The sequence below is a fragment of the Nerophis ophidion genome, linkage group LG10, assembly GCF_033978795.1.
Source record: "Nerophis ophidion isolate RoL-2023_Sa linkage group LG10, RoL_Noph_v1.0, whole genome shotgun sequence".
In the NCBI taxonomy this organism is placed as follows: Eukaryota; Metazoa; Chordata; class Actinopteri; order Syngnathiformes; family Syngnathidae; genus Nerophis; species Nerophis ophidion.
The window spans coordinates 44336853-44349352 of NC_084620.1; the positions used below are offsets into that span (position 1 = coordinate 44336853).

Below are 12500 nucleotides of genomic sequence, written 5' to 3' on the forward strand. Positions count from 1 at the left end.
CCGAGGCTCGTTAGATAGAACTGGACAAAAAAGAAACACATGCTAACGTTAGCTTTTTGCTCTACCGACTCCTCTATGATAAAATAAAATATATATTATAATCTTTTTTTAAGTTAAGGTCAACAATTTCTATCTTTGTAAAATCGTGTTTTATCACGTCATTTAATTCTTATGAATTTTTTTTGTAGTTATGATTTTTTTTTTCTTTATTACAACTTTTTGGTTTTAGTACTAATTTTATAATAAAATTAGAACAGAAACACGTGTTTAGTTCTCTTGTGAATCGACGCAAGCCTTGTATTATTGCTACAGTATTTTGTGAAATTACATGTTTTTTGTCTTTGTGTAAAATTACAACCTTTACAATCTTACATAATAATAGAGGTGAACAATTCAGGATTTACAAGTGAAGTGAAGTGAGCAGATAGGTGTTTAACAGGTAAGCATAATGCAGCTGACTCTCGCCAAATTATAATAAACACTTCCAAGTCAACTACTAGTAACATCACAAAGAGCCCGTTGACCTTCTAGAAACATAAGCGGCAACTCAACTCGCTCACATCCTTGCTGTGAAGGCTAATTGGCTTTTAGCGTAATGTTAGCTCACTGTGCGGTGTGTGTGCGTGCGTGCGTGTGTGTGTGTTACAGCCAGCAAAGCCCTGTCTGTCTGAGAGAAAGACAAGCATTATTGACCTACAGTTAACAACAAAGTTACTTCACTTTACGTTTTTCTGTGTTGATTAAGCTGCGTTGAAGCAGAAAAAAAGGACATTGTGTTAAATGAAGAGTTCCTGAAGCTGTCTCTGTATCAGAAAGCCTACATGGTGTTCAAGGATGAATAGTCTCTCTATTTTACTATTTTTTAGCTATAGTAACATTAATCATTAGTAATATAACAGCCTAGTTTTGAATGGCAGGGTCCCTGCTACCACATGTTGATAAAAATATAACATTTACATAATAAAAATCAACTACAGGCTTCCCAAATGCTGTAATAAATTAAGCATGAAGAGGTAAACATATGTCAGCATGTGGACACACTTTTAACTCTTTTTTTCAAATGCTTAATTCGACTTTTTAAGTCATTATTTTAGTATCTCGGGTAACTTGGACTGTTTTGTTTTTACTTTACGAAAAAAATATCGACATAAACACTATATTGCCAAACGTATTTGGCCACCTGCCTTTATTCACATATGAACTTCAGTGTGTGAATGTGTGTGTGAATGTGGAAGTAGTGTCAAAGCGCTTTGAGTACCTTGAAGGTAGAAAAAGCGCTATACAAGTACAACCCATTTAACTTGAAGTGCCATCCCATGGAATTGGGGCGGTATAGCTCGGTTGGTAGAGTGGCCGTGCCAGCAACTTGAGGGTTGCAGGTTCGATTCCCGCTTCAGCCATCCTAGTCACTGCCGTTGTGTCCTTGGGCAAGACACTTTACCCACGTGCTCCCAGTGCCACCCACACTGGTTGAAATGTAACTTAGATATTGGGTTTCACTATGTAAAGCGCTTTGAGTCACTAGAGAAAAGCGCTATATAAATATAATTCACTTCAATTGTTCAAAATGTTTTGGTATCCTAGAGCATCAAAGTCCCTTTCACTGGAACTAAAGGGCCATGCCCAACTCCCTCCGTGGTTGGGGGCGGGCGTGGTTAAGAGGGGAGGAGTATATTTAAAGCTGTTGTGTGCGCAGTTGCGCACTGTACTCTCTAAAAGCCGTAGATGTTATTGTCACATATGAATGATTGATTGATTGAAACTTTTATTAGTAGATTGCACAGTTCAGTACATATTCCCTACAATTGACCACTAAATGGTAACACCCGAATAAGTTTTTCAACTTGTTAATCAATTCATGGTACAAATATATACTATCAGCATAATACAGTCATCACACAAGTTAATCATCATAGTATATTCATTGAAGTATTTACATTATTTACAGGTCTTAGTAGGATATGTACAGCAGGCAGAGAACATAGTGAGTTCAGATAGCATAAGAGCAACTAAATACATTAGAAATACATTTGATTATTTACATTAGGTTATTTACAATCCGGGGAGATGGGATGTGAATGGAGGAGGATATTAGTAAAGGGTTGAAGTTGCCTGGAGGTTTTGTGGTGCATGTACAGTAGATTAAGTATTGTCCTGTTTAAGAGTGTCACAACATTGCTGTTTACGGCAGACAAACTGCTTTACGGTAGATGAAAACGTGACTGCTGTTGTTGTGTGTTGTTACCGCGCTGGGAGGACATTAATGAAACTGCCTAACAATAAACCCACATAAGAAACCAAGAACTCGCCTTCGATCGTTCTACCGTTATAACGTCATTGGGCAGACACGCTATTCATATTGTGGGAAAGCGGACGTGAAAACAGGCTGTCCTCACTCAGGTCTACACGGAGCTGGAGGGGGCGTGGCCTCCAGCTCCGCCTGAATTTCGGGAGATTTTCGGGAGACAATTTGTCCCGGGAGGTTATCGGGACAGGCGCTGAATTTCGGGAGACTCCCGGAAAATCCGGGAGGGTTGGCAAGTATGCTGGGAGCAGGTGGGTAAAGTGTCTTACCCAATGACACAACGGCAGTGACTAGGATGGCGGAAGCGGGGATCGAACCTGCAACCCTCAAATTGCTGGCACGGCCGCTCTACCAATTGAGCTATATCGCCCCACAAATGTTTGTAGAATCAATCTCCATGCCTAAGTGCTTGATTTTATACACCGGGAAAAGTGATTTGGGCACCCGATTCTCATCATTTGGATGGGTGGCCAAATACTTTTGGCAGTATAGTGTTTATCGTATATCGCCATTCAGGAAATGGAGCGGAAAACATAACCAAAAGTTGTAGGCTTCTTTACGCAACGAAGCCGGCCTACGTCACCACAGTTTGTAGTCTATTGCCCCCCCAGGCTGTGGTGGCAGCGACGAGGTGGAGACAGGCCGAATTACACCGATCCTTACACCCGCCCACCCATTCCTCGGTCCTCTCCCCCTGGAGAGTCACCACCTTAACTAACAAACTTTCTGGGGTAAACAATGATAACATTACTTGTTTTGTCCCATAACATTATCTGTGTTTTTTCTTTTTCTTTCCCGTAAAATTCTGATTTATTTTCTGTGATACTTCCTTCACTTGTAATGTCACACCATAATTATTTTAGCTGTATATCCTAATTCTTGTTAGGTTAAGTGTTTTTCCTTGTAACATTACAATTTGTGAAAAAAACAACTGTTTTTACTCGCAAAAATATAACTTAAGTCTGGTAATGCTTGTAAAATTGTGTGGGTTTTTCCTTGTGAATCTAAAAAAATGTGTTGAGTTGTTTTTTCTTGCAGTATTATAACTTCATTCTCGTAAAATTACAACTTTGTTTCAGCAATATAGTATTACTTGTTTTATATAATTGCATTACTTTTTCTTTTTTTTTTTGTCCTGTCCAGCTTCTCAGCCCATATCGGCTGTTCAGATTTACTTTACAAAAGAGAAGTGTAAGATACTTCTGTTGTTGCCTTATTTGAATTTGACTTTATTAAATGTATTTATATTATCATTTGGTGCAGCCGGGCCGGAGCAGGAGGGGATAGAAAGAGAAAAAAAGGAAGACAGAGGGGGAAATTGTGGGGATAAGAGGGGGGATTAGACAGAGAGACAAAAACAACAACAATAACAACAAAAACAAGAACAACAATAGAACAACACCAGCACATACGATATGTACAAATATGATCGTAAAAGTGATAGAAAATAAGTAGTTAGTGAAATAAATAATATAGAAATGACAATGAGCATTTTTACACCAAAACTGGAGCAATACAAATACCAATAGAAAAAGCGCTATTGATCATGAACAATACCAATAGTTTACCTCTTTTTTCAAAAATACAGTTGTTCAAATGCAACAATACTTATACATAATGATAGCTAGAGAGATAATAATTTTAAAAAAAAAAGGAATACCGAAAGATGGAGGGGAAGAGAGAGAGGCAACCTATATTAATCTTAGATTGTTATAGTAACAATGGGTTAAGCTTTGTCAATATGCCATGTGTTACCCAATTTACCCCAGGGCAACAACGTTAATATATGTTTGATGAAACGTGATTATGTGCATGAGAGTATTATTATTATGCGCATTACTTTTTTCTGATACCACAACATTATTAATGAAATAAATCTATTTTTTTCCTGTCATAGTCTTGTAAAATTATGATTTTCTTGTAATACTTTTTTTATTATAATAATACAACTTCATTTGTAAAAAATCCGCATATTTTTACTTGAAATATTACAACTTATGGTACAGTTTCACAAAGTTACATTGTGGAACATCATTCGGTTGCATATGTACAGTTCAACATGCTTAAAAAGGAGTAGGTAGAATTGGACAAGCGGAAAGCAAAGATAAAACCCCTTCCCTGTTTTACTAATAGTTCATTCACATCCTATCTTGTACATTTTGACACTAACAAGATTGAGGTTTTTTTACACTTTGTCATTTAAATTTATATCACATACTGTGTGGAAAAGAAAGGAAGTTGTTGGAGAAAATAAAATATTAATAGACAAATAGTTGTTAAAACGAAACTACATAGGTTGAGCTGTGGTAAAGGTGAACTGCACTTTTGTTGGAATTTTGCCTATCATTCACAATCATTATGTGAGACAAGCACACATGTATTTCTTTTTTTATGCATTGTAGATCTTAAATAAAAAGGTAGCAATTGGTGGTTAACAATGCAGGTAATGGGGATCCCGTCCAAACACTTTCGTCAACATTTCATATACATGATGCAAGTATATAAATAATATAGTCACAAGTACATTGATAATACAATGTAGTGTATTTTTCGGATTATAAATCGCTCCAGAGTATACGTCGCACCGGCCAAAAATGCATACATAGTAAAGAAGGAAAAAAAACATATATACGTCGCACTGGAGAGTAAGTCGCATTTTTGGGAGAAATTTATTTGATAAAATCCAACACCAAGAGTAAACATTTTAAAGGCAATTTCAAATAAATAAAGAATAGTGAACAACAGGCTGAATAAGTGTACGTTATATGACGCATAAATGACCAACTGAGAACGTGCCTGGTATGTGAATGTAACATATTATGGTAAGAGTCATTCAAATAACTAAAACATATAAAAAATGCTATACGTTTACCAAAAAATGTCACTCCTAATCGATAAATCCGATGAAATCTTCTTCCTCGACGTCGCTTCTAAACAACTCTGCCAACTCCAAAGGTATGCGCCGCTTCTTCTTGTCGTTTTCTGCTGCATATTTCACTACGTCCATCTTGTAATCTGCAGTACAGGACTTCCTTTTCGGTCCAATTTTTGTTCAGCCCTTCTCAGTTTTTATAAGTTACCGCCAACGATGAAATGATACACTTTAATAGCTACGGCAGTAGCACATAGCATATAGCAGTTAGCATTCCATGACCCACAATGCACTTCTGCCCTGACCCTTCCCCGCCGAATTCTTTTTGGTTGACGTGTATGTGGCGATTGCTGACGTGTGTGTGACGATTGCTGACATTTTCTTCGTTTCTTCCTCGAATGACATAAATAATGTTATTTGATATTTTACGGTAATGTGTTAAAAATTTCACACATAAGTCGCTCCGGAGTATATGTCGCACCCCCGGCCGAACTATAAAAAAAAACTGCGACTTATAGTCCAAAAAATACAGTAGTATTTACATATTTCAGTCATTTTAAACATTACGGCGGAGAAGTGATTTCAAAGAGCACATCACAACGTTTGCTATTTCCTTTAACGAAGACAACTACTACTAATCATGACAGCTATCGTGAAACACTAAGCATCTTCTAGCTGTATTGCTAAGTGCTGAACAAGAAGTACAAACTACGAACATAATAAAACGATCATTTACTGTGCCTGCTTTCATTGGGATGCCGACTAATAGCATGTTTAAATCTTTCTCCTTTAGAGGATCAACATTAATGCTAGGTAAAAAATGCCGGTAACAAACGAGCATATTGTTTCATCTTCGTCGCAATGTCTCCCATAATGAATTGAATTTCAAAGTTGACCAATTTCTCGGTTTATGGTCAGTATGGCTGTTACTCAAAGTACTTCCTTTGTGATGGCTCTTGTATAGACAAAGCTGCTAATACTTGATTAATATGCAGGTTGGCGTATTGTAGGCACTAACGCAATGGATGACTGTGCCCGCCCACAGAGTTTTTTTTTGTTGTTTTTTTTTTTTTGTTTGTTTTTTTTAAATCGGGGCAGGAAAAAAGTAGGACGATATTTAATCAAAACAAAGGCAAGTTGACTTTGACAGGACTCCGGAGGCAGTGGACGGGTACCGACGGGCCAAGCGGTGTGCATCTTTAGCGGTCACGGAGGCAAAAACTCTGAAATGGGAGGAGTTCAGCGAAGCCATGGAAAACGACTTCTGGACGGCTTCGAAGCGATTCTGGACCACCATACGCCGTCTCAGGAAGGGGAAGCAGTGCACTGTCAACACCGTGTATGGTGCAGATGGTGTTCTGCTGACTTCAACTGCGGATGTTGTGGATCGGTGGAGGGAATACTTCGAAGACCTTCTCAATCCCACCAACAAGTTTTCCTATGAGGAAGTGGTGCCTGGGGAATCTGTGGTGGGCTCTCCTATTTCTGGGGCTGAGGTTGCTGAGGTAGTTAAAAAGCTCCTCGACAGCAAGGCCCCGGGGATGGATGAGATCCGCCCGGAGTTCCTTAAGGCTCTGGATGCTGTGGGGCTGTCTTGGTTGACAAGACTCTGCAGCATCGCGTGGACATCGTGGGCAGTACCTCTGGATTGGCAGACCCGGGTCACTCTCTTTAAGAAGGGGCACCGGAGGGTGTGTTCCAACTATCGGGGGATCGCACTCCTCAGCCTTCCCGGTAAAGTTTATTCAGGTGTACTGGAGAGGAGGCTACGCCGGATAGTCGAACCTCGGATTCAGGAGGAACAGTGTCGTTTTCGTCCTGGTCTTGGAACTGTGGACCAGCTCTATACTCTCGGCAGGGTTCTTAAGGGTGCATGGGAGTTTGCCCAACCAGTCTACATGTGCTCTGTGGACTTGGAGAAGGCATTCGACCGTGTCCCTCGGGAAGTCCTGTGGGGAGTGCTCAGAGAGTATGGGGTACCGGACTGTCCTATTGTGGCGGTCCGCTCCCTGTATGATCAGTGTCAGAGCTTGGTCCGCATTGCTGGCAGTAAGTCGGACACGTTTCCAGTGAGGGTTGGACTCCGCCAAGGCTGTCCTTTGTCACCGATTCTGTTCATAACTTTTACGGACAGAATTTCTAGGCGGAGTCAAGGCGTTGAGGGGTTTGGGTTTGGTGGCCGCGGGATTAGGTCTCTGCTTTTTGCAGATGATGTGGTCCTGATGGCTTCATCTGGCCGGGATCTTCAGCTCTCACTGGACCGGTTCGCAGCTGAGCGTGAAACGACCGGAATGATAATCAGAACCTCCAAGTCCGAGTCCATGGTTCTCGCCCGGAAAAGGGTGGAGTGGAGTGCCATCTCCGGGTTAGGGAGGAGACCCTGCCCCAAGTGGAGGAGTTCAAGTAACTAAGTGTTTTGTTCACGAGTGGGGGAAGAGTGGATCGTGAAATCGACAAGTGGATCGGTTCGGCGTCTTCAGTAATGCGGACGTTGTACCAATCCGTTGTGGTGAAGAAGGAGCTGAGCCGGAAGGCAAAGCTCTCAATTTACCGGTCGATCTACGTTCCCATCCTCACCTATGGTCATGATCTTTGGGTCATGACCGAAGGGATAAGATCACGGGTACAAGCGGCCGAAATTAATTTCCTCCGCGGGGTGGCGGGGCTCTCTCTTAGAGATAGGGTGAGAAGCTCTGCCATTTGGGAGGAGCTCAAAGTAAAGCCGCTGCTCCTCCACATCGAGAGAAGCCAGATGAGGTGGCTCGGGCATTTGGAAAAGATGCCACCCGAGCGCCTCCCTAGGGGGGTGTTTAGGGCACGTCCAACCGGTAGGAGGCCACGGGGAAGACCCAGGACACGTTGGGAAGACTATGTCGCCCGGCTGGCCTGGGAATGCCTCGGGATCCCTCGGGAAGAGCTAGACGAAGTGGCTAGGGAGAGGGAATTCTGGGCTTCCCTGCATAGGCTGCTGCCCCCGCGACCCGACCTCGGATAAGCGGAAGAAGATGGATGGATGGATGGATAAATTGTTAGATAACCAAATTATCTAACAATTTAGTTAAGTATAAAAAGAGCCTTATAGGGTAACAGAAATTAAATCCAATCATATTTACTTTTGTCTTGTGGATGGGTGGGACAAGTTGGGAGTACATCCAATTACAGCTCTACAATGGCGTACATTGAAAGAGGGGTAGGGGTTGGTTACAAATGACAGCAAATCAAATGCTTTTCCTCTTCAGATGAGGAAATCAGTGGTCCCCGCCAAAAACTAATCCAAAATGTGTGGCTTTAACATGCTCCACATGGTAATATGTGTACAACTGGGATAAAGTGTGGAGGACACATTTCATTTTTACTGCTATGATGCCATCAGCAGGCCAGTCATCGATGGTGACATCACAACTGTAAGTTACATTTATTATTTCTTCCGCAAGAAACCTCTCCAAGGTTTCTCATAGTCAGCATTGTCACTGGCGTCCCACTGGATGTGAATTCTCCCTGCCCACTGGGTGTGAGTTTTCCTTGCCCTTTTGTGGGTTCTTCCGAGGATGTTGTAGTCGTAATGATTTGTGCAGTCCTTTGAGACATTTGTGATTTGGGGCTATATAAATAAACATTGATTGATTGATTGATTGATTGATTGAATCCTTCACTCCTAAGGCGCAGTCTGTCCACAACTGATTACTACGTCTAAGACAAACACTTATTTTTATGGTTAAACTGATTATTACATCTAAGAAAAACACTTAAACGTGTGGTTAAACTAATCATTACATTTAAGACAAACACTTATACTTTTGGTTTTAAACTGAGTATTACATCAAAGACAAACACTTATTTGCTGTTAAACTGATAATTACATCTAAGACAAACACATTCGTGGGTATTGTAACGATATGTGTTTGCAATTATTTAAGCCTTTATCGTGTCCCAAAAATGACAGAGTCAGCCATTTGATACAATTTTGATGTGCTAAAACATATTTGTTGTTTAAAAAGATACGCACAATATTACTGTTATTTTTTCAAGCACATATTGAATATTAATAAAGTGCTTGGATGTATTGTATTCATTCAATTAATGTATTCTTGTTTGCTAAAAAGGGATTCAACCTAATACAATCCCTGTTTCCATACGAGTTGGGAAATTGTGTTAGATGTAAATGTAAACGGAATTCAATGATTTGCAAATCCTTTTCAACCCATATTCAATTGAATGCACTACAAAGACAAGATATTTGATGTTCAAACTCATAAACATTATTTTTTTCTTTCAAATAATAATTAACTTAGAATTTCATGGCTGCAACACATGCCAAAGTAGTTGGGAAAGGGCATGTTCACCACTGTGTTATATCACCTTTTCTTTTAACAACACTAAATAAATGTTTGGGAACTGAGGAGACTAATTGTTGAGGTTTTGAAAGTGGAATTAGTTCCCATTCTTGTTTTATGTAGAGCTCGTTCAACAGTACGGGATCTCTGTTGTCGTATTTTACGCTTCATAATGTGCCACAAATTTTCCATGGGAGACAGGTCCGGACTGCAGGCGGGCCAAGAAAGTACCCGCACTCTTTTTTTACAAAGCCACGCTGTTGTAACAGGTGCCGAATGAGGCTTGGCATTGGCTTGCTGAAATAAGCAGTGGCGTCCATGAAAAAGACGGCGCTTAGATGGCAGCATATGTGGTTCCAAAACCGGTATGTAGCTTTCAGCATTAATGGTGCCTTCACAGATGTGTAAGTTACCCATGCCTTGGGCACTAATGCACCCCCATACCATCACAGATGCTGGCTTTTGAACTTTGCGTCAATAACAGTCTGGATGGTTCGCTTCCGCTTTGGTCCGGATGACACAATGTTGAATATTTCCAAAAACAATTTGAAATGTGGACTCGTCAGACCACAGAACACTTATCCACTTTGCATCAGTCCATTTTAGATTATCTCGGGCCTCTCTGGATGTTGTTTAAAAATGGCTTTTGCTTTGCATAGTAGAGCTTTAACTAGAACTTACAGATGAAGCGACCAACCGTATTTAGTGACAGTGGTTTTCTGAAGCGTTCCTGAGGCCATGTGGTAAGATCCTTTAGAGATTGATGTCGGTTTTTGATACAGTGCCGTCTAAGGGATCGAAGGTCACAGTCATTCAATGTTGGTTTACGGTCATGCCGCTTACGTGGAGTGATTTCTCCAGATTCTCTGAACCTATTGATGATATTATGGACCATAGATGTTGAAATCCCTAAATTTCTTGCAGTTGCACTTTGAGAAACATTGTTCTTAAACTGTTTTACTATTTGCTCACGCATTTGTGGACTAAGGGGTGTACCTCGCCCCATCCTTTCTTGTGAAAGACTGAGCATTTTTTGGGAAGCTGTTTTTATACCCAATCATGGCACCCACTGGTTGCCAATTAGCCTGCACACCTGTGGGATGTTCCAAATAAGTGTTTGATGAGCATTCTTCAACTTTATCTGTATTTATTGCCACCTTTCCAAACTTCTTTGTTATGTGTTGCTGGCATCAAATTCTAAAGTTAATGATTTGCTAAAAAAAATGTTTATCAGATTGAACATCAAATATGTTGTCTTTGTAGCATATTCAATATGGGTTGAAAATGATTTGCAAATCATTGTTTTCCGTTTATATATACATCTAACACAATTTCCCAACTCATATGGAAACGGGGTTTGTACTTTGATATTCACACATTCTTCTGTGCATAAATTATGAGATTACTCGAAAGAGCGATACATATATTGTGATAAAGTACATACTATACTGTTAACGTGTTAAAGTACCCTTTAAAAAGCTGTAATCTTCCCTTTTTGTTGGCAAAGAGTGATTCAAAGTAATATTTTGATATTGACAAATCTCATCTGTGCATCTCCTTTAGGGATGCACAGAAAATATGTGACAATATCAAAATATTAGTTTCAACCCTTTTGGCAACCAAGAATACATTGATTGAATGGACACATCTTTAATAATAGGCATTATGTGCATGAACAAATAACAGTAATATTGTATGTAGCTTGTAAATAAATAGTTTTAGCACATCAACATGGGATCAATAACAGCCCTTTACAATCGCAATAATACCATAAAAATGGTCAACTCTGTCATTTTTTTGACGAGATTAAGGCTTAAATCATTTGAAAACATATCCCTGCACAAACCACAAATAGAAGTGATTCTCATACACATAGTAATCAGTTGTGTACAGACGAAGTGCCAACAGTGCAGCTTTAGCAAGTGTGCGCGCTCACAAGACAGGAATTTATTTTTGGCAGGGGCCCACCTGATGAAATGTAATGCGCCCACCCCCACCTCCCCCCCCAAATGTTTTACAGCAGCCAGGTCTGTGTTCAATGAGTGAATTGTCGGATATTTCTTAATAATGTTGAACACTTGGCATCTTCCGTTATGTAGAATACAGCTACATAGGAAATACATACACATACATACATACATACATACATACTATATATATATATATATATATATATATATATATATATATATATATATATATATATATATATATATATATATATACACATACATAGAATATGGTTAAATAGAATATAGCTAGAAAAGTCTTTGTGAGTTCCACCTTGTGAAAAATGTCAAAGTCAATGTTAATATTAGAGCTGCATGATTTTGAGGAAAAACCTGATTGCGTTTTTTTTTCAACAAAATTGCGATTCGATTTGCGATTTTATATTTTATACACAAAATTTCATAAATGTGCAAAAATAATGACTAAAGGAATACTTTTAGGCAGTCAATCAAAATATTCTGGTCTCAAGGTTCCACAGATTGTGGAACCTTGAGACCAGACGTGCAATAATTAAAAAAATATTTTTTTTTATGCAGACAAAAAATAACTTTTGTCAAAATCATGCTCTTAAAATGAAGAAATATTAGATTAAAACTTAGTGATTATATTGTACCGTATATTTCGGACTATAAGTCGCAGTTTTTTTTCATAGTTTGTCCGGGGGTGCGACATTTACTCCGGAGCGACTTATGTGTGAAACTAAACATTACCGTAAAATATCAAATTATATTATTTATCTCATTCGTGAAGAGACGAAGAAAATGTCAGCAATCGTCACACTCACGTCAGCAATCATCACATACACGTCAACCAATAAGAATTCGGCAGGGAGGGTCATGGCAGAAGTGCATTGTAGGTCGTGGAATGCTAATTGCTATATGCTATATGGTACTGCCGTAGCTATTAAAATGGATCATTTCATCGTTGGCGGTAACTTATAAAAAATGAGAAGGGCTGAACAAAAATTGGACCGAAAAGG

The 12500-nt window shown here is 39.5% G+C and overlaps 1 protein-coding gene across 1 annotated transcript in view; it reads right to left on the reverse strand.

Moving 5' to 3' along the window:
• Window positions 1–12500, reverse strand: part of trmt10a (tRNA methyltransferase 10A) — a 25417-nt gene that overhangs the window by 5626 nt on the left and 7291 nt on the right. The window contains exon 4 of the mRNA XM_061913860.1: window positions 1–20. This exon is cut by the window's left edge and continues 55 nt beyond it. Coding sequence (XP_061769844.1) covers window positions 1–20 — 20 coding nt within the window. The remainder of the gene's footprint in view (window positions 21–12500) is intronic.